This window comes from Lynx canadensis, chromosome D3, assembly GCF_007474595.2.
Source record: "Lynx canadensis isolate LIC74 chromosome D3, mLynCan4.pri.v2, whole genome shotgun sequence".
Classification (NCBI taxonomy): domain Eukaryota; kingdom Metazoa; phylum Chordata; class Mammalia; order Carnivora; family Felidae; genus Lynx; species Lynx canadensis.
Window position 1 is genome coordinate 38,238,315 of NC_044314.2, and position 22,666 is coordinate 38,260,980.

General features: G+C 41.9%; 1 protein-coding gene and 1 long non-coding RNA gene across 5 annotated transcripts in view; one reads left to right on the forward strand and one right to left on the reverse strand.

Moving 5' to 3' along the window:
- Positions 1-22,666, reverse strand: part of DTNA (dystrobrevin alpha) — a 356,259-nt gene that overhangs the window by 18,617 nt on the left and 314,976 nt on the right. For 3 of the 4 annotated variants that reach the window (XM_032595369.1, XM_032595370.1, XM_032595372.1), the window contains 4 exons: positions 22,287-22,374; positions 20,167-20,264; positions 15,627-15,740; positions 7,559-7,655 (listed from right to left, as the gene is read on the reverse strand). In XM_032595369.1, the coding sequence (XP_032451260.1) occupies positions 7,559-7,655; positions 15,627-15,740; positions 20,167-20,264; positions 22,287-22,374 (397 nt within the window). Of the gene's footprint in view, positions 1-3,796; positions 5,788-7,558; positions 7,656-15,626; positions 15,741-20,166; positions 20,265-22,286; positions 22,375-22,666 lie in introns of those variants that run through there. The other variant, XM_032595371.1, reaches the window with a different exon arrangement.
- Positions 1,862-5,585, forward strand: LOC115528330. The gene is made up of 2 exons (XR_003973220.1): positions 1,862-2,058; positions 3,546-5,585. It is a non-coding gene; the product is annotated as an uncharacterized LOC115528330 (long non-coding RNA).

The following is a 22,666-nucleotide window of genomic DNA, read 5'->3' on the forward strand; positions in this document are numbered from 1 at the left end:
CTGTGACCAATCACCACACACTTCACTCATGGAGAAAGGTTTAGCAGCCTGAAGGCTGAGAAAACACAGTATCTGGACCCACCGGTGAGGGGTGTTGGAGTAGGGGCCCCAGGCTTCTGGCTGGGCTGTGCAATAGCTTTCAATCGCCGGATGGCGGGGTGCAGTGTGAGGGCCCTGGTGGTGGAAGAGACTGTGGGCCGATTATCAATCAGTACAGATACACCGGTGCAAATCTCTTATCTGCAAATTTGAAATCCAAGAAGCAACATTTGTCGTTTCATTACTGACATGAGGCTATTTCTATGGCGTCTGCACTGTACTGCCTTTCTAAAACCCAGAAAGATTCTGAATCCTGGGACACACCCGGACCCGGTGATTTCAGATGTGGGGCTGTGAGTTTGCGTTTCAGTATCTTAATGGCTGTACTGGGGCTGCACGCACACCAGCACCACTGGCACCTTGTTCCATCAGGGTCTCCCTTGCAGGGTGCCCATGGCGCCGTCCTCTCCCTTTGGGCCTTCACCTGGCCCTTCTAACCTTCCAGTCGGTGAGTCTCTTACCTCTGGCAACACTCTTCCCTTCTCCTTGTGCCCTGGGCTCTCTCCTGCTGCGTTTGAGGCATTCCCAGACCTAACTCTCCCTGCTTAATAATGCCTGGTCTCCAAAGTCAACTTTGCCCACTGCTTCCCTCCTGCTTCTTTCCTTCAAAACCCCTCTTCATGGTCTGTGTGAAGAGAAAAATAATTGACTATGGTGATGTGTTAAGGGAAAAACAATGGCCTGAATGTAAATAACACCAATGTGTAAATGACTGATAGGCACCATCTCCTAAATGAGTATCTAATTGGTGCAATTTCAAGCAGTCTGATTACGTGAAGAATTCAGGTAGAGATTCTGTGCTGGAGACAAGATCCAGTGGCATCTTCCCTGCAACTCCCAACCCCCAAGGAATGTCCAGACTCTGGCGGGGAGGCCCCTGGCTCCCTGGGTGACGATGGCCCTGTCTCTTTGTCCGGACACTGTCCAGTTGGATGCACAGTAGCTTCCTGGGACCTACTGTTGGAAATGCCATCTCTGGCCTTCCTTTCTGTTCTTTCTGTAGACTCACTAGGAAAGGACAGTTGCCTCTTGGTATTGGGGTTGATCAGTGGAGTTTCATTTTCGGGTAGTGACCACTGCGGAATGGTGGCCTCTGGCCTGTTCACGAAGTATATATAGTTGTCTGCTAACAACTTCAGAAGAGTTAGAGTGAGTGATCTCTGCGAACATCCTTTCCTGGAAATTACTTGATGATTAATGGAGTGAATACTTAAGGGACAACGGTCCATGCAGATCAATATATAGATCTAAAATTCCTGAGAGGAGAGTTGATTTATGGAGGAAGGAAAACATACATCATACTTGGCAAATTTAAAATAGCTTGCTTCCTAGTGAATAGATGAAAAATTCATTTCTGCACTCCATCCTCTGAGCCCACTCAACCTGCTGTTGTATCAATTTTTAAGAAGCCTGACAAGATCCATACATTTTCTGATTTTTTCCAGGAAGTATTTTGGTTTCCACTCGGCACCAGAAAGGAGGGAGGCTTCAGGGAAGGGACCAAATGTGTAATTGCTGAACCAGCACTGCCTGGAGACACGGCTGAGCAGATGACCAGGGGACACGAGTGCACAACCCTCCCCCTGACTGAAAAGCCTACCTCTCAGGTTTGGCTGGGAATGCAGCCCTGTCAGCCAGGTTTGACTCAGCAGCCGGAGAAGGTACAGCAGAGTAGCGTTTAGCTATGTCCAACCCTCTTTTCACCCTCTCTTCCAGTTCATGTTCACTGACTATCATCATAGGGATTGCTGTGTACAAAGGGCTGTGGGGGTAGGGATGAGGTGACTAATCCTAACTGGTCAGGCAGGAGGCGTCACTTAACTTGAGTCTTAATAGTGGAGATTTCCGGGCAGAAGAAAGGTCGTATTGCCAGGAGAGAAGAATATTCCAGGTCTTAGAGTGTCATGAGCGAGGGAAGAGAAGAGGAGGGGTATCGCAGAGAGCGCAAGGATGCTCCAGGTTTGCTGTGGGGAGTGAAGAGGGCTGAGGCTGGTCAGGGGGTGGTTTAATCTGAACCAGAAGGTCATCTCCTAAGGTTTTCAAGTAAAAAAAATAATTTTTACTTTCCTAGAATGAATTGACTAAATCCCTAATTTTAAAAAAGTTTGTGTGAGAGAGAGCCTGAGAGGGTATGCTTTGAACACTGGATGCCAGTCCTAATATTGTAGTTGATTATTTATGATGTGAATTGTCCCCCCACCCCCACCCTGCCAACCCCATCCCATTTCTGATTGCTTCACCACTCCACAGAATACCCACCAGAGAAGATGGGTGAGGGAGATAAAAGAAGGTGAACTGATGCTGATAAAACTCGTTACTTCTGGCCCGCTCATATTCCCAATGTGTTTGGGAGAAACAGAAACCTGAGAGACCATGATTTCCCAAGTTAACTGGGCCTCCAGTTATTAATAGAGAAGAGAATGGGGGCAGGAGATGGAATTTGAAATGATGTTTCACTTTCCTCCTCTGACTGAGACACTCTTAGTTAACTGGAAGGAAGAGAAGTGAGTGTGTGTGTACATGCACGTGTGTGTGTAAAATAGGGGTCAAATCACAAAAGTTTACATATTGTTGGATGTATGTGTATAAACATATACACACTTTTATACTAATATCTGACATGCATATAGTATTTTACAAAGTGCTTTCACATCCATTAGCTTTCAAAATCTCCCCCCAAATCCTGTGGGCCATGTATTAGCAATCTGCTTGAGATAAATTACCAGGAAGTTAACTGACTAACTCAAGATCTTACAGGTATGAGAGAAGAACAGGGACCCTACCGTCCGGTCTAACACCAGTCACCTTTCTGCAAAAATTTTTTGAGACCTTACATCCTGAACTCAAAGTCAGGATATCTGGTTTTAGATTGGGACATGATACTGGAAACTGGAAGTCTACCAGAAACTCTGAAACATACTGTCATTGCAATTATACCCCAGCTGCCTTCATTATTACACTTTTTATGAGTGTTCTTTTTATGGTTCCTCCAATAAATCTTAAAAATACACAAAGAAGAAAGAGGGTAGGATAATTTTGATGCAAGTTTTGTAAAAAAAAATTTATTGCTTATGATACCATAATCATCATATTATATTACAGGCACTATTTTTTTTTTAAATTCATGTTCTCTCCTCAAGGGGGATAAATTCATGCATTATCTCTAACAAGAAACAGAAGTAGGAATTATATATACCAGTATCATAAAATACATTGAACCACAGAGACTTATGATAAAGCAAGTAGAGGTTATTAAATCAAGCACAATTTGTTGTGTGCAGTGTCTTAAATCTGATTTTACAAAGAGAATGTCCCCAAAGGGGTAAGGCTCATAAATAAAAATAGAATTTAGAAGCAGACGGCAGACTAAAACCTCTAAATTCTCTCCTTAGATCATGTTATACCAAGTCTATATATTTGAATGGCATATGTTTCTTTCCTTGTAGATCTGCCTGCTCAGGATTGGGACATACAGGGTTCTGTCTGTAATTTTAACTGAAGGTCAGTATAATAATCAGCCACTTAACATCTGCTGCTGCATTTGTCCCGTTTATTATTCAGCACAAATTCTCTAAAGCTCCGAGTAAAGACTTCTTTTTCATATTTTATGCCAACAGAAATTTTGGTCCCCTGAGAACTGGTATTTCTGTTCCGATAAAACCACCAATTATGTTTTCCTTTTTTTTTTTTTTTTTTCTTTTTGCCTCATTGCCAAAAAGCTCAGAGGAACACCCTTGTCTCTTATGATTAGCATATTTGCATTTTCTCTTCGTTAGTTTCTGATCTTTCTATATTTATTTTATGAAGTCATTGCTGATGTCTTTTGTTGGGAGCTGCCTTGGGTCCTTTTGGAAAAGAGGCTTGACTACACAAGCACATCAATAAATGAGTAAGACAAGCAAATTCTCTCCCCACCCAGACATTGCATTGCTGACATCTGAGCGTTCCCAATGATGGCCCTTTAGAACCCAGGCAGCGGTACCCAGCTGAGGGCTGACTTTCAGAGATGCAGCCACTGTTGAGGGCTCCGTGGGAGGAGCTGGAAGGAAAGGAGGCAGTAATGCTCTATGGGTGCTGCCATGGTTTGGCTGTTTGCAGCCATGGGTTTAGGAACTTCCTGGTCCACACAGCCTTTCAAGAATGTGTGGCCTGGGGAATGGTGGGAAATGGGCCCCTGAGGGAGATGGCTCAGCAAGGCTGATGGACTATAGGATGATTGCCCTCTCTCCACTAGGTGTGAGGTTATATTTGAGCTTTTTTCCCCTTTTTTCTGTGCACATGCTAAGTAAGAGACAGGAAAGGAAAAAGGCTGTTTGCACAGAGAAGCAGCACAGCAAGGCATTTTTCTCTACCATGATCTAAGTGCGCTGGAACTACAATAGCAATGCCCCGTGTACGCCTTTATGGGCAATTAGACAGGCTATAAATGTGCGTCCTTCACCAAGGGGGACTGTCTCTCATTAAAATTTGACTTTAGTAAAGCAACTTTTTTCACAAAATACAAAATAGTGTAATACATTGTCTTTATTGTCTGACATTACAGATTAGTTTTACACTTTCCTTTTTTACAGACCGTGGGAAGGAAGGGTAAAACTGTGTCCAGCATTTTGCAAACGTTCGTTGTTACACACAAACACACACAATGAATAACAGGAAAGAGAATACAGAAGAATAAAAGGTACGTTGAAATTGGACAGGCTGTGGTTCTAATCGATCCATGGAAATGATGTGAAACTTCCTGGTGATACCAGCAAATGGGATATAGCGTCATACACGGTTTGGTACGTGCACCTGAAATTAAAGTTGCTGTTCTTTTGCTTCTGTTTTGTTATTGTTATGTTTCGAGTAGGCTACTCCCTCTCATGGCTCTGAACCGGACCACAGGGTCAGACACAGGGTTCCAGTTGAGCGACTACAGTTAGAGAATCACAGTGTTCCTGCTTCCAGAGAAGATGTATGCAAGGGCCTTGTGAACTCCCAGAGCGGAGAGGTTCTTGGTGATAAGAGAAGGGCTGAAAGTTACCCATTCTTTTGAGATTATTACGAACCAGTGGTAGGGATTCCGTTCTCAAGAACTAAACAATGGGAAATGAGCAGATACTGAGGACAGTGTTTCTCCTGGACTGAACCCATTTTGGTGACCAGGGGGGAACAGGGCTTAGTAATTATGCAATGAAAAGAGATGTAACTGGCTTGTACAAAGAGGTCACACGCCTTTCCAGTAAAATGGAAACTGAACTAAATGAGAGGATGCAGAGAGGTTAGCTTGAGTGCTGTATGTAGCTTTAGTGGCCAGAGTGGGTGTCTCTGTTCAGAGAAGGGTCTGATCAATAACCCAGAAAAGCATGAGACTGGTTGGAAACTTAGACCCCTGGAGCTGTAAAAAGTCTCCAACACATTATGATTTTTTCCCCCTCTTCTAAAAGGTGTAATGGCTCTTCTTTTGATGCCCACAGTAGTAACAGTTATTAAAAAAAAAAAAAAAAGCTAAATTTTATATGTCTCAATTCAAGCACTACATTGAAAAGGAAGCAAATTAGTATGATTTTTGTTCTCTTTCCAAACTGAAGCGTGAACAGACATTAGAGGCAAAAGCAATGGGAAAAACGGCAGGATGGCAGGCCCCTCCATAGTTAGTTAAGACCTGCAGTAGGGAACATAACTTACTCCCTGCTTCAGTTCTTCTTCCTACAGAAAGATTGAATCAATAACAGTTAGGTTACCCAGGGTTCCAGGCAGAATGCGTACACAGTGTGAGGGAATGCAAGATGGGGGAAACATCAACACGGCTTCGGTGGTGGCCTCTCCTACCTCAGTGACTTTAGTCCCAGGTCTATTTAGGTATGTGAGACTACAGACCATCTCATTCCTTCCTATGTCCATCCACCTTTCCACACGATCTATCCCTCTAGCCTGCTGTTTATACATCCCGATAGAACAGACTATGCTGGGTTAGGCCAGGTCGATGCCAAGATGGCTGACAGTAAATAGAACCCCCCACCCCCACCCCCACCCCCGCCCCATTGCTGTGGTGACAGAAGCTATAGGAATATAAGCAGTGGGCTATTTTCAAGGTTTCCTGTCATTCAGTGAAGGGAAAGATGAGATCGACCCTCTTCATTTGGTATATTTGAAAAGGAAAGCTGAAAGAGCTTTTCTGGATCATCAAATGAGACAACAGGGCAGAAACAGTGAGAGGCTATCCATTATCCAGTCCTGTCTCAATATATATAGTACAACAAAAACTGAGTTCTACACTTTACATGGCTAGTATACTAAAAAGTAAATTTTGTTTAGTGAAGATAAAGCATTCCCAACACTGATGGCAGGAAAGGTTGTCTAAGGGGGAAAAAAAAAAAAAGACCAAAGGAAACCAAAGAAGGAAGTGTTGCACTTATATGTAAGTGTGTGCCCAGTGCTAGGACACAGTAGGTTTCAACAAATATTTGTTAAATACATGAAAGAAAGATAGGAAGGAGGAAGGAAGAGAGAAAGAAAGCAATGAAAAAAGAAAAGAAAAAAAAGGAAAGACAGAAAAAGAGGAAGGGCGAAACAGTAAATGATGGTGTGTCGGGGATGCGAGGGATCCGGGGACTGAAAGGATGGACGTCTGTCTCACAGATGAGCTGCCCCAGGGACCGGGCAAGTTTCAGTATCAGTTCCCGCCTTTGGCATATCACAGTTCCAATCCGCAGTGGTTTCTGCTTGTCTACCTCAGGCGGGATGACCACCTAGCACTGACACCTCTCCTGGGCCGACTGTGGCCACGTGACCATAATTAGCCTACTTGTGACTTGACACGTGATTTAGTATATACTGAAGAAGGGGGTAGGGGTTTATGAAACGGAGAAGGCCACTTCCCAGTGAGACTAACAGGTTACAGCGCTCTGCAGAGGACTTCCCTAGATCATCTTATTAAACACTCTACCCGCAGAGAGCTAAGGGGGTATTCCTGTTTACAGTTCGTACTTGAGAGTCATGGAAGTTACGTGACTTGCTGCTAAAGCCTCACAGATGAGAGAAAATACTTCACTGAAATGATCAGTTAGTTACTCCTCTTAATAAAACTATAATCTCCAAAATTATGGCTATATCTTCATCTTGCAGAAGCATTAGCTTCTGCTCACTTTATTCAGAACTTCCGAAGCTATTAAATGTACAATATTCCTGAATAAATCCAGTTTTAGTACTTTCAAGCACATAGGAACTGGAAATAAGCCAAGAAGTTGTCCTATGAGGGTCCTCAGTAGTCTGGTTCCAGGAAATGGATAAGAATGAGCCTGATAACTGACTGCTATCATTGGACATATCTAAGAAAAGATCCTACATCTGGGACTGAAGCCGTATTTTGGGGAAAATCACATATAGTAATTGGAGAAATCATTGCACATTATGTGTGAACGATTTTTATAAATGCCATAGTCACAGGTCTAGGAAATGTTTATTTGAAATGTCTTACCTTTAGTAGCTTCATGAGACCTTCTAACTGGACCATTAGCTCTCTCCGGCTCTCCTGGAGAGCAGACATTCTCTGTTCCAGCTCGTCCTTGCGCTGTCTAAGAAAGAAGTAGTCATCATCAGAACAGCATTCAACCCACTGAGCTGATCACACTTCCAAGTCTTGTGACACTAGTAGACCGCCAGAAAAAGGGCATCTCTGATCTCTGATGTGGTTTCCAGGCAGGGAAATGTCAAATGAACGAACAGTTATAGCTTGAGGTATACATTTGTTTGTTAGAAGTCATACCAAAACACAGATGAATTAAAATCCTCTTGGATATACTCCCCCTTCTACCCTGAATTAACCAGTCAGTGAAATCTTTTCTGAATGCTTAGTATGTCCTGGGCCTTGTGTGATGCCATTGGGCCCCTTAAGACAACAAACAGAAACCAAACTGGCACCGAAAAAGGTCAATCCCACAGATCTTCCAAAACCAAGGACGCTTCTGTAAATCTCAAAGGGCATACTGATTACCCTAGTATTTGGAAATTGGAGTTTGAAAGTTTATTTTTCATTTCTTCCATTCTTAGTATGCAATATGGTAACTTTCAGGGGTGAAATATTCATAGTACAGAGTTTTTATAGTCAACTGAAGTTTTCTGGTTTGGGTTTGACTTTATAGGAGTTCCTACAGAATTGTTCCAACTGAAAATAACCTATAAGATTTGTGTTTGTTTAATTTTGTTTGTTTTGCAGAACTTCTATTAAACTGTCAGCAAGAATGGAAACCACAAAGGACAATCTATACTCCATCATTTATATTGACACTGAGAGGTACCAAGAATATCTTTAAAAGAGGGAAAAGAAATGAAACAGTATGGAGAAGAATATTAATGGTTCGTATTTCTGATGTATGTGTGTACTTTTCAAGTCAATTTCAAATCTATTATTTCATGATCATTAGTGAATAATATACACAATTTTTCCCCCGTGCCCCAAAGGCTTCTGCCTGAGTTTGAGATATTGGAACTTATATTTTAAAAATGTGTGACTGCTTTAACCATGTGTTAACGTATGAATGGATGTGCCTAGTCTCAATGGCACAGGCAAAAGATTAAGTCACACTGTAGCAGAGACTCTGAAATGAAAAACTGACAGTATGAAAATGTCATACTGACTTAGGTCAATGACTCATCCAATTGAAAGATATTTTGGGGGGAGCACAGGTTATGGATATAAATGAAACATTCCTAATTTGCTTTGATTCAGGTTTCTCTAATGAATTATGAATTTAAAATTTATAAACATACCTCAGCTCTTTTTGAATATATTTATATTTTTGGCTTTTATTGCCATTCAAGGCTTACTTACTCCCAGAACATTCCTTCCTTTTTCTTTTACAATTGCCTCTTTTCTGAATCCTGAAGGACAAGGAACATCATGATTTTATAGATTTTAATGGTATCTTATTTTAGTCTTTGTCTTCCTGGGCTGCAACATTCTAATTTTGAAAGTCTTACTCCATTCAAAAATATTTGTCAATGACAAATCCACTAGCTGTTTTATCTTTGACCTTGTCTGCACATGGTGTCCCAAATATATCCATGGTAGGGGTTGGTAGAAGGATAGATAATGTTTCTGACGTATTTCCAGTGTTCTTCTAGATACTGTTTTGTAATTTTTGGACTTTTGGTCATAGGAGCACTTTGCGAAGAGGGTTACAGTAAATTCTAATATTGTAGGTAAAAAATACTAAGGTAGGCATCTAAAAACTATGCGGAAAAGTTAACTGGTATTAATTTAGAATTAATCAACAATTAAAAAAACTTGTACAGTTTTCTTATAAGTAGTAATTTTTCAAAACATGACATCTACTCTTTCATGCATTGATTAAATTCAATTAAAATAATTTCACGGGGCGCCTGGGTGGCCTAGTTGGTTGAGCGTCCAACTTGGGCTCAGGTCATGATCTCGCGGTTTGTGAGTTTGGGCCCCTCATCAGGCTCTGTGCTGACAGCTCAGAGCCTGGAGCCTGCTCCGGATTCTGTGTCTCCCTCTCTCTCTGCCCCTCCCCTGCTCGTACTCTGTCTCTGTCTCTCTCAGGAATGAATAAACATTAAAAAAAAATTAAAAAAAAAAAGAATTTCATGTAATAATGTCTTTATTTAATCTTCTCTATAAGTGGCTACCAAATGTGGGTCTGATTAACAAATTTGTGGTGTAGCTTCCATGGTTCCAAGTGGGAACAAGAAAACAAGGACTAAGTAGTGATTTTATTTTCATAGAGCTAAATGTATACCTATGTAAAAGGAATGTCTTTTATTTTGAGATTCTGCCTGATAATTTCTAATTTTGCGTGTGTTTTTAAAATAATATATATGATATATATATATTTTAATGTTTATTTTTGAGAGAGATAGATGGAGTGTGAGTGGGGGAGGGGCAGAGAGCAAGGGAGACACAGAATCTGAAGCAGGTTCCAGGCTCCGAGCTGTCAGCACAGAGACTGATGTGGGGCTTAAACTCACCAGCCGTGAGATATGACCTGTGCTGAAGTTGAATGCTTGACCGACTGACGGAAACCCCCAGGTGCCCCTTGAGTGTACTTTAAAACCCATTTTCTCTTAGGACAATGTTGGGACAACAGGCAAAATTTTAATATAGATCATATATGAGACAATAATATCAACTTTTCTGAATTTGATGATGGTGCCATGGTTATGTAAGACAATACATTTTTACATAGGACATATACACAGAAATACTTAGTGGTAAAGGGTTATGATGTCTGCAACTTACTCTCAAAATGACTCATCAAAAATACGTATGCTATACATATACATATATACATATATATACATATATACATATATATATATAAGCTTCTATAGGGAGATAGAGAAGGGTGTAGTAATACGTTTGTTATCTCTAGGTGAAGTATATAAGGACATCCATTGTGATTTTCTTACAACTCTTAAATTTTTTCAAAATAAAAAGTGAAAAAAACATACTGTCATTCATGAAACTGTTGTGATAAGAGATGATAGTAATTTTAAAAATATATCCCCATAGGGGTGACTTAGTCAACTGAGCATCCAGCTATCGGTTTGGCTCAGGTCATGATCTCACAGTTCGTGACTCGGAGCCCTGCGTCGGGCTCCATGCTGACAGTGCAGAGCCTGCTTGGGATTCTCTCTCTCCCTCTCTTTCTGCTCCCTCCCCTGCCCTCTCTCTCTGCCCCACCCCTGCTCTCTCTCTCAAAATAAATAAATAAACTTAAAAAAAATGTATCATCATATGGTAAAACAAAAAGTATTCAGCTTTGTGTTATTTCCCAAAAATAATTTAAAAATTAAGCTGGTCTATTAAATTCAACTCCGGAAACCAGACTTACACCAGAGGTTACACTTTCATTTTTCATTAATAGAACACGAAGTTACCTTAATTAGCAAGTTGTTGTTGTTGTTGTTGTTTTACATTTTATTTATTTTTGATAGAGAGAGACAGAGCACAAGTGGGGGAGGGGCAGAGAGAGACGGAGACACAGAATCCGAAGCAGGCTCCAGGCTCTGAGCTGTCAGTACAGAGCCCAACGCGGGGCCTGAACTCACAAACCGTGAGATCATGACCTGAGCTGAAGTCGGATGCTTAACCGACTGAGCCACCCAGGCGCCCCGCAAGTTTTCTTGAAAAATAATTTTATACACATTGATAAGAATGTAATTTCGGGGGTATAAAATAAAGTGTTTATTTTTTTTGCAAGGTATAGATATGGAAATTATACTTTTTTTCCTCTTTGAGATTTGTAGTGTGAAGTTAGTTCCTTCACAGTTTTAATAAATGTTTTATCCTAGAAGATGGTATTGTCTTTGCAAACACAGTTCTTTAGCTATCTCTTAATCGTTTTGCAGCTTATCCATTCATGCCATCCATTTGGCACTTTTAAGACACTGTAAATAAAATAATGAGTAGGATACAGTTTTTGTCCTTGAGCGAAAGAGGAGGAGAAAGAAGTTCAAGACGACGATGGTGAGTGTACAATAAAAATATGAACAAATTGCTGCACTTCAGTGGTAACTCTGAAGAAGACGTCCAGTTCCATATGGTGGTAAAAATTTAAGAAAGGCTTGCTAGATAACCTTGCAAAACTCCCTCCAAAACTCCACCCAATGTAGAAAAGGAAAGACCTCAGGAACTATGTGGAATGTCCCAGACCTTTCTCTGCTTTATCGGTGCCTCTTGGTTGCCTGCATTCTTGAAGTTACTAGTAAATCTCCATGCTGGAGTAAGATCTCTGATTCGTGTGAACCTGACTTTACATTGTAATCTGCTGTGTGGACTGGACATGCAGTTCTTCCCCCTTCTATGGCTTCTATTGTCGGATTAACAGCAATATCCTTGAGAAGGTCTGTAAGGCCACACAGTGTCACCGTCTACCCCTACCTACATCGTCAGCTCTGTCTCTTTCCATACACCCTTTCATTCACTGCATTCTAGGTCTATAGACCTTTCATTTCCTAAAAAAGTGCCACATTTGCTCCTGCCATTTGGTTTTCGGACCTATGGCCTCTATCTTCCAGGAGACCCTTTTACTGCTGTTTTAGCCCCTCTGCCACCCTTAATCCCTGTTCCCATTCATCCTTCATCCTTCAACTCAAACAATCCCTCTTCATGGTAACCTTCTTTGACCACAGTGAAGGGCAGGTTGGATTATAATGTCTCTATTTTTTCAAAAAACCAACTCTTGGTTTCATTGATCTGCTCTACAGTTTTTTTAGATTCTATATTGTTTATTTCTGCTCTGATCTTTATTATTATAATGTCTTTATTTAAAAGCAAGACTCCTAATAGTCCTTATCTCAGTTTGTAACTATATTCTCATTTGTGTGTTTATTTGATGTATGTCATTTTCCTACTGGACCACACATTCTGTGGGACCAGGACAGTATCTTTTTCAATTCAACTGTGGGCATCCTGCGTTTTAGAAATATTTGCTGAATGAACTAAATGAATAATAAAATGAGGGATGAAAGATCTGATAGTAGTGTAGATGGGTCAGGGGCCAGGAATCAATTAAGTGAGTAATAACAGTCCAGCAGGAGATAACTAAGACCCAAGAAAAGGAGATGGAATCCACATGTGCTACTCATTGTGTGGGATCTTGGGCAAATTATTTAACTTCTGTGAATCTCAGTTTCCATATCTATAAAAAGAGTACAATAATAGTCTATCTCCCGGGTTTGTTACAGCAATTACCCGGGACAGTGTATTATAGAGTTTAGTGCCTAGGGAGCGTCAGATTAGCACACGGAAATGCCTATCATATAACCCCACTTGGTTGTCAGATCTGGGTTGCAAACTTGGCTTTCAGCTTTCTTGTGGCTGATGTAAAAAGGAAAATGTGATTATTTAGAAAGGTCATAGTGCTCTTAAGATAAAAATGAACTGCATTAATGAAAAGCTGAGCTCTGCTCCTGTCTCCCCTCGTCCATTCCGCAGCTGAAAGAAATTTCTCCTGTTGGTTTCTCAATAAGAGGCACCAGAAGGTTGTAATGGACGGAGAAGATCTCTGTCCAAGGAGTTCCTGTGGCTGCTGCATGTGGCCACTCCTCAGTGTGAACAAAGGCCAAAGTGTGCAAGAAGCCATTGTTTTGGAGTCTGAAATGACTAAAGGATAAAAGTTAGAATACCCAAAGCAAGTTTCTTGACCTAGGATGTCAGGGTATCTGTGAAATCTCCAACTCATGGAAATGCTTACCAGAGAATTAATGGCTTATAAGGATCTAGAGAAATAGCCTTTAAGGGAGGGCATTCCTTCTTCTTCAAGGTAGAAGAAATGTGTAGAATATGGAGGCAGTTGGGATTTAGGTGTCTCAGGCCTCAGGCCTCTAGCTTCAGGCGTGGGCCACCGGCTGACAGGGAGCACCCAAAACACTGAAGTTTTTCACAGAGACAGACTCCTTAGCATGGGTTTGGGCTCAGCTGGGGATATGGGAATGCCCACAAGTCAGGGCCAGGAGGGTGGTTAGAACTATCAGTCTGTTCCAAGATAGCAATGCCAAGGAGGGAAGACATATCAGTTGGAGAACTATCATCAGTGACCCAGGCACATCAAGAAGCCTTCCTGGACGGCATCACCCAAATGGAACCAAATACTTTCGAAAGCAAATGCTAACAGGTGATCTGATGAAAATGTTTATGAAAAATTCCTAGTCATCATCCCTCCAACAGAGAATGGGACACTCAACGGAAGAGGCATAAAGAACATTTCAGGAGACAAGGTACCTAGATGTGGAGATGAATGATTACTCCATTTCCAAATTGGTTTATTCAGTTATGTTTCTGTGTAAGTTCGACTCACAGCTTGTGAGCTGGGAGGGCCTACATAGTCCTAGTAGGCAAATTTTCTTTCGAGCAGGCATTTACTTTTATATGCCTTTGAGGATAATGATATAGAATGTCACCTTTTCCTTCTTTCCACTTTCATCCCACCTGGGTGACGTGTAGTAGAACATGCAAGGACTTCTAATACATCTCCCTGAAGAAAGGACCAGAGATTATATAGTTTGAAAAGGAAGGATTTCTGTTTCTTCCACTAAATTCTTTAGTTATTCGAAAGTATGACATGATCCTTTCACATCAAGCAGTCCCTACAAGTTGCCGGTTCCATAGATCTCCTTTCCATAACTCATGCCTTTGGTGGCTCTGCCGTCTAGGCAGGTGCACAGGCCTGGAGAGAGGGAGAATGGGGCCTCCCTGAGAGCAGGCAGGGCCTGCAGCCTGGGCCAGATGTGCTGTGGTGCCTCGTCATGCGTGTGTCTGAAGAGCAGGGCTGGGATGGAACCCCCGGAAACATCCATGACTACAATCAATAGGAACTTGGTAAAATCCAAACATAACCATCCAGAACCTGCTTAATTTAGTCATTTTGTCTGGAAGAAGTTAATGGCACTCTAATGATGACAAGGGTTTCTGAGAAGAGGCATCTGTACTTGCTATAAAAAGCGTCCCTCAGAGTAAGATATACCTGGAATCTGGCACCGAAACTGGAAGATGGAAAGAATGTCATATCTGCTAACAACTAAAAGTGCCTTGTGAAATAGGACATTCCTATGAAGCAATGCCTTTGAATTTATGTTTGTGCTGTTTGCTACACACATAGGTTTGAGTATGTGTCATATTTCAAGGCATGGTGCTAAGCCGGTCTGAGGTGAAGCCCACAACCACCCCCCAGCCTTTTGCACATGAGCACAGCATGTGCTATTCTCTACCTTCCTGACTCTGAAAAGTGCACTGAAATTCAAGGGTGGAACCTTCTAAGGGCCTTTCAGACTCAAATGTCTTATGGTGTCGGACTAGACAACAGCAGGTGTTTTAATTCATTAGCAGAACAAGAAGGTATGAGGTCTATTTTTTAAGGTCTGCATGTGAAGCTTTTACGGACCAAGATTGAGAGAAAATCAGACTCCTTTTTTGTGGGTTACAGGTAAATTTTTAAATGTAAAAGCCTGTGATGTTTATTTAGCTGTTTCTGTGTTTGTTGCGTTGATCACTTGTATCATAAACACATTGTCGATAGTGCAAATAACTAGAAAGAGCTGAGTTCAAATTTTTTTCAGTGAGAGATTTTGTTTGTAAAGAATGCTGTTTCCCCTTCACTGTGTCAAATGAAAGAATAAAATATACACAGCGTCTCCTTAAAACCCCCAAATCTCAGTGAATAGGCCTGTGCTATTAAAAAAGAAACAGAGGTGTCTGGGGGGCTCGGTCAGTTAAGTGTCTGACTTCAGCTCAGGTCATGATCTCATAGTTTGTGAGTTTGAGCCCCATGGCGGGCTCTGTGCTCACAGCTCAGAGCCTAGAGCCTGCTTTAGATTCTGTGTCTCCCCCTCTCTCTCTGCACCCCCCCCACTCTCTCTCCCTCAAAAATAAATAAACATTACATTTTTTTTTTTTTTTTTTAAAGAAACAGCAAGCATGTCAGCAGCTATGGTGGCTAAGGGCTGTTTTCTGGCTGGACGCCGTTAGACTTTTGGAAGATCCCAGTCACTTGCATTTCCCAAGAGGCCTTGGGCTCCTCTCTTACCTGAGGAGCCGGAGTTCTGCCAGCAGAGTGGGGTTTTGCTGTGCCTTCTCTGGAGTGGGCTGAGAAGCTTGTTCATGCTCTAGCCGCAGCCTCTGGATCTCCTGTAAGATTTCTCTTGGGAGAGAGGAAGAAGGTAAGAAACTAGGGTCAGTTAACTTTCAGGATATCCAGGATGCTAACATCCGAGGGGGGCGGTCACCCTATGTTTGGGAGCAGAAGAAAGTCTCACTAACCAACAGTGTTTATGAGGGACTGGCTGTAGCTAGATGGGTGCTACGGACAGCGGAAGGCTGACCTCAGCCCCAGCACATTCAAACTCTACAGTATGTTGTTGGAGACTTCAAGCTGAGTGTTCTCACCAGGACCTGATAATTGCTCTACTAAGTAACATAATACTGTGGTAACGTGTTCAACTTTGAAAAGTGTGCTGCTTAGGAGCAAAAATATATCTTCCGATTATTTCTGATCACAGCCTGACACCATCAAGTCATTGCAGCTACCGGCTAAGAGGTGCTTGGAGGGAAAACAGGATAAATGGTGCTCATTTCACAAAACTAGATAACCCCATTCTCTCACCGGGAATGACATTCCCCTCACTGAATTTATCGGAGAAGCCCCCGGTTAGGCCAAAAATTTTTTTCTTATTCTTACCATTTTCAGCCTCAACAATGGATCTCAATGAGGGTAGCCTTGGAAGGAAAGTGCTTTTAAAAGGATTCACTGTAATTGAGTGTGTGACATAAGAGTGCTATTGGCGTGACCCCTGTCAGGGGTGAGATGTGTCAGTCTATTATTGATGTCGGAGTCTGGGCTGCCCCGCACTGAGGTGAACATTAGGCTGCCATAAAGGATAGGTGACCTATGCAAGGCAAATTATCCCTAAGTGAGTTTGAAGCCATTAAGCAAGGTTACAAGACACATATTCTTGGGGGAGGGGTCAGTCTTCCATCCAGCAAAACGCACAAGAGACAGATAATAAGAACAAAGCACTAAGGAATAAGGAATGGAAGGTGAACTTGGTGAGCAAGGGCGATGGCTTTCCATCCGAAAGGCTGATTTACAACTGCCTGCTTCATAAACACACCAGCATTAAGAAGCTCATTATTAGTTACTACCTCTCTCATGGGTATAGTGAGGAGACTGAACTATAATTCAGGGGTTTTCCACCTTTTTCTGTCCCCCTTTGGCATTCCCTGGTGGAAAACTTTAAGACAAATTTTCTATGGAAACTCAATACGTCAAATGGTTAAAAGGGAGCCTATTCTGGTGAAAGAAAGCCCTGTGCCGCAAGCCCTTCTTCCCCTTCTTCAGACCTCTATAGAGACCCCAGGTCCCACAGGGCCTGAAAATCAGTAAAGCTGAGATTTCGAAGTTCTCCGCCAGGACTAACATCCTGACATTCTATGACTCCCACTTGTTCTCCTTGTCAGTTCCAAGGACAGAACCATGATGCAGCATTTAGCTTAAGGAAGGAAAAGAGAGAAGCAGCTCTGATAAGAAAAATTATGGTAAGATCTGTAAAGAGTACTGAGTTCTTAGCCTCTCCCCAGGAACTATGCTCTCCTCTTTAATCTTCTTTTATTGAATCCTCATAAAAATTGTATACAGGTCCTGCTATTATCTGTTTCATGAATAAGGAAATCAAAACACAGGCCAGTTAAAAGACTTGCCCAAGTTCAATAACAAGTAGGTGGTAGCGGTGATTTGAACCCAGGCGGTTAGCTCCAGAGGCCATGGATATCTGACTCCCTCTGTCTTTGGTGTTTGCTCTGACAGGTTTAGCCTATGCAGGCTGTGATTTATGTCATATAATGTAAAGAGTACTGCTACTCCTAATACCAATCCCAATTAGTTCTTCCAAGTGTGCTATAAGGAAGCATTATCTTCTAACGATCATGGCTGAAAAGTCCATGAATCACCCAGAGTAGTCATGGAGTGAAGTGAGGAACTCTAACCTCCCCTGAAGCTCAGAGATCTGATTAGTGGGTTCATTGTCACCTTGGAGACCACGGGATTCCTAGGGCGAATTCCTACAGTGCAGAAGTTGACCTGGATAAGCTTCTGGGACGTGGTTCTGGGGTCCTTGGAGGGCATGAAGCCACCGGTTTAGACAAATGAGTTCAGAATGGACTAGATGCTCTTCAGGCATGGTGTGGGGAACTCTGTGGGCCACGAAAGGACTAAGAGACAGGACAAACTTCTCTTTCCGCCATCTCTTCTCATTCCCATTTCTTTATTCTCTCTCTGGTCCTACAAACACGCATTCAGAGTACAACATCCAGAAACGTCTTGGAAACAAGAAGTAAGACTGGTAGCACAGCATAGCTGGGGCCATTGGAACATCCATGGTGCTCCTAGCTGATTCTGGAATTCTGCATGGGGGCCGATGTCACTGGGGTATTTCCTTAAAGGAGGTCCTGATTTCACCTCATGCTGAGTGGAAGCAGAGGATTTGAAGGGAAAATAAAGTGCTTTGGAGAGGTAGGAGAGCAGGTAAACACTGCAACCAAGGTAAGGTATTTGTGGGCTTGAGAGTTTTCACTGTAGTCTTTTTCTCTTTCTCAGAACAGGAAAATATGCCAACCAAGTCTGCACCTTCTTTTTAATTTTTATCATAGAACGTTAAAAAACACTTTGACCATTTATCCCTAAATTCTCATGTCAAACTCTATAGGCATGAAACAAGGATCAGGACCTCCTCCTTTATTCAGTTTGATCTCAGAAGTGACATCAGTGTTTAAGGATGGGATTCAGTGGGGGCGCCTGGGTGCCTCGGTTGGTTAAGCATCCGACTTCCGCTCGGGTCATGATCTCATGGCTCATGAGTTCAAGCCCCACGTCGGGCTCTGTGCTGACAGCTCAGAGCCTGGAGACTGCTTTGGATTCTATGTCTCCCTCTTTCTCTCTGCCCCTCCCCTACTCATGCTCTGTTTCTCTGTCTCTCTCAAACATAAACATTAAAAAAAATTAAAAAAAGATTGGGATTCAGTGTTAAGACAGTTTGGTGCTCTTCTAAGAGATCTAGAATGTACACATTGCTCCCATGTTGGACCTACTCAGTATTGAGTTTGAGATCTAACTCTGCAATTAATTATTTTTCTCACTCAGTATATATTTACTGAGCTTCTGCAACATCCTAACCATGGGCCTAGAACCCAGAGGCCCTTTGGCATGGCCTCTGTTCTCAAAGAACTTCCATTTCAGTCAGGGAAGAAGGAAACAGACACATAGATGCAATTATTTCAGATAATGATGTCTCACACGCATACCAGGAGCTGTGATAGAGAGCGGTTCCTGGTGCAGGAGGTAGTGGGAACGATTCGACGGGAGGACTTGTGAGGTAAGACCTGAATGATGAGAAGGGCCTGCCCATGCAGCGACCCTAAGGAAGAGCGCCCTAAACTGAGAGAACAGCTAGTACACAGGCTGCAAGGAAAGAGGTGAGCAGGAGCACACTGAGCAGGATTTGCGGAGGCTGGCAAGGTAGGCAGGCATCAGCCCAGGTTAGACCTTGCAGACCACGGTAAGAAGGGTAGGTTTCAGTCGAAGTGTGACAGAAACCCATCAGAGGGTTTTGAACATAAAATAACATGATATGACTTGTGTTTCACACAGTGACAGGTTGGGCTGCTGCTAATGGTGGAAACGGAGTGGACAGTCTGGGATATGTTGTGGGGGTCGGCTGAGAATCAGTCTGTGTCGAATAGACAGAGTCCTGCTGATGGACTTGGGCATGGAGGTGTTTGGCTCCAACAACTGGGGGACAGTGGTGTCAGCCCAAATGCCTGATTTGCTTATTTAAAAGTTTATTTATCTTGAGAGAGAGGAAGAGAGAGCACAAGCAGGGTAGGGGCAGAGAGAGAGGGAGAGAGGATCCTAAGCAGGCTCTACTCTGCCAGCGCGGAGCCCGACGTGGGGCTAGAACTCACAAACCGTGAGATCATGAGCTGAGCCAAAACCACGAGTCGGACGCTAACCGACTGAGTCACCCGGGCGACTTCCAAATGCCTCTTTTAGAAGAGCCTTCTGTTTGTCTCTGGGTGGCACTCAGGAGGGCCCTTCTGAATGAGACAGCTCCTTAACAAAAACTCTGGGTGGCTCAGCGAGTTAAGCGTCCTACTCTTGATTTTGGCTCAGGTCATGATCTCACAGTTGGTGAGGTAGAGCCCCAAGTTGGGGCTGCTTGGTTTTCTCTCTCCCCTCTCCCTCTGCCCCACCCTCTGCTCCCACTCCCTCTCTTTCTCTCACAATAAATAAACTTTCAACAAAAACAAGCACGTCAGTAAAAGGGAAATGATACTGTCTAGAGAGGAAACATTAATTGCACTGATATCTCAGAACTGTATGTATGTTTTCTCATGAAGCTTTTGAAGATCTAAAATCTAAAGACGAGCTTCTCAGACGCCAATATCACTGACTAAAGACATCGTCCTTTAAATATGCATACAGCTGAAAAACCTGGATATTTTAAAGCATAACTATAAGTTTTCAGTGAACACACACTCTGATCAAAAAAGCCAGCATGTCTAAAAAGCCTTACCTGTTCTTGTTTTCTAGCTCTGCGATCAGCTGCCTCTGTTGCTTATTCGCATCAATGGTGAAGGAGATGTCAGGAGCACTTCTCTGCTGCGTCGGCTGCTGTAAAACATGTGGTTTATGCTGTTTAACATTGGGAATGGAAACCCACATGTGTGTGAGGAGACAGGAATCACGAGATATGCAGACAGGAAAGAAAAAAACTATTTCTATCAAAACAGGAAAAGCAAGTACATGAAATTGCCATTCATCTCCTAAGGACCGACTTCTCTATGAATCTGGGGGGATGCCTCTGCGAGCAGAAGCAGAACAGAATTCTCTGGCAGGCAAACACACAAAACGTAGAAGACATAGTCTTGTAGCTTTCTGACTTGAAGTCTTTGGGAGCGATTTCATTCTTGCTGTGCTGTCCCCACTGTGACAGTTCTCTCAGTGTAGGTGGGTGTAAAAAATACTTCCCTGTTGAGATACCTCTCTAGAATTACTGTTCAATCACTGTAACGCACAATAAAAAAATTTCATGTTTGAAAATCACAGTTAATAGGATTTTCTTTTCTTCTTTTGGTCAACATACTTATTAGCATTTCTTTATTCATGTATGTAATTTTACATTAATGGATATATACATCCTTCCTCCACATTGATGGCATAACACTCATCACTCCTGGTCATGTTTTAACAACTAGTGTATATGCAGTCACAGCTTTCTCCATTCTCTCTCTCTCTCTCTCTCTCTCTCTCTCTCTATATATATATATATATATATATATATACGTATATATATACACATACACAGAAATTAATCTTAACAAATTATATATATATGCAAATTTCCCTGACTAAATACACATACATATATACATATATATAAATACGGCCTATGATTATATGTAAATACATATATACATATGTATATTTATAGACGTATTTTTTGTTGTAAAATCAAAGTATTATTGTATCAAATGAGTTCTTTTACACAATACATTGATAATAATTACAAGAGGATTTAAAAAAAATTTTTTTAACATTTATTTATTTTTTGAGAGACAGAGAGAGACATAGTGTGAGTAGGAGAGGGCAGAGAAAGAGGGAGTCACAGATTCCAAAGCCTGACTCGGGACTCAAACTCATGAACTGTGAGATCATGACTTGAGCTGAAGTTGGACATTTAACCGACTGAGCCACCCAGGTACCCCAAGAAGATTTTTTACAGCAAGGATAGATTGATTTTCATATTTCCAAATAAAAGTCAACTTTTACATATGTATGTACATTTACATATGTATATACATGTAATCACATACTGTATTTATATACGTACATGTATGTGTGCATTTAGTGAAGGTTTAATTTGTCATTTTTTATAAAAACAGAGTCAGATTATGTATAGTTCCCTGCGCTTTGCTTTCTTTGCTCTACAGTACATTTTAGAAGTTCCTCAATTGGTTTTTAAACAAATTTAAAAAAAAAATCACAATTAATCTTTCCACTAAAGAATGCCAAGCTTTTAAAAATGGCATCAATTGCCTACACCCCCAGAAATGAAAAAACTCAGCCTGCTTTTTAATGTCCAGACACCTGACTATAGCAAGATTAAGCTTGGTAAATGTCTGGCTCTCATAAAGCTTTTCTATGATTTTTTTAATTGGCATTTCTTTTAACAAAGAAGTGATTTGTGTTGCTAACAAAGGATTCGGGGTCCTCTGTTTTATATCCTAAATGACTTCCCGTAGCTAAGCCTAGCGAACGGCAGCTTCGAGCTGTGATCCAGGTTTTTCCTCTGATTTCAGTACATAGTTTTCTGTTTCTTGTATATACTACATATCGATAAAAGTGGAAACTTATCTGAGCCAGTTGTGGATCTGAGTCATTCCTCTTTCTCTTAACTGATCAGGAATTGTCCAGACACACCCAGTGTTGGGCTGGTTCAGCAGTATTGTAACAGAATACCTAAAGCTACGATTTATGCCACACCAGACCCGTAGCCGGACGGTGAAAAATAGAAGTAGAAGGCTCGTGTTTAGGTCCTGCAGGTCACACAGTAACAAGTTCTCAGCTTTGCTGTCGTCGCACCAACTGTAAGGATAACAGTGAACATGACAGACTCTCACTCAAACTACTTACAGACGAAGCGGACTCTGCTGCCAGTCTTGCCGCGTACCTGGCGATCAGTCTGTGTTCTTCATCGAGCCGGTTCGAACTCTCAAGCATGCTATTGAGAACAGAGCAAGAAGAAGACTGTGAGGCAGTGAGAAAGACGGATGGATGTATATTACCACCAGAGGCGCTTGCTATTTCAATTTTTCGGTGTAAAAATTTGAAAGCTATATGAAACCCTGTTAGGTTCACGATCTCAGACGTGGATTCATGGCACGATCTAACACGTGACCAGGAAGTTGCACTAATAAATCCTGTCTTCAGTCAATTAAATGTCTTACTAAGAAAACTCCAAACAAGAGTTACTTTTCTCATCAACATTTCTGATAAAAGAATATTTTCTCTTG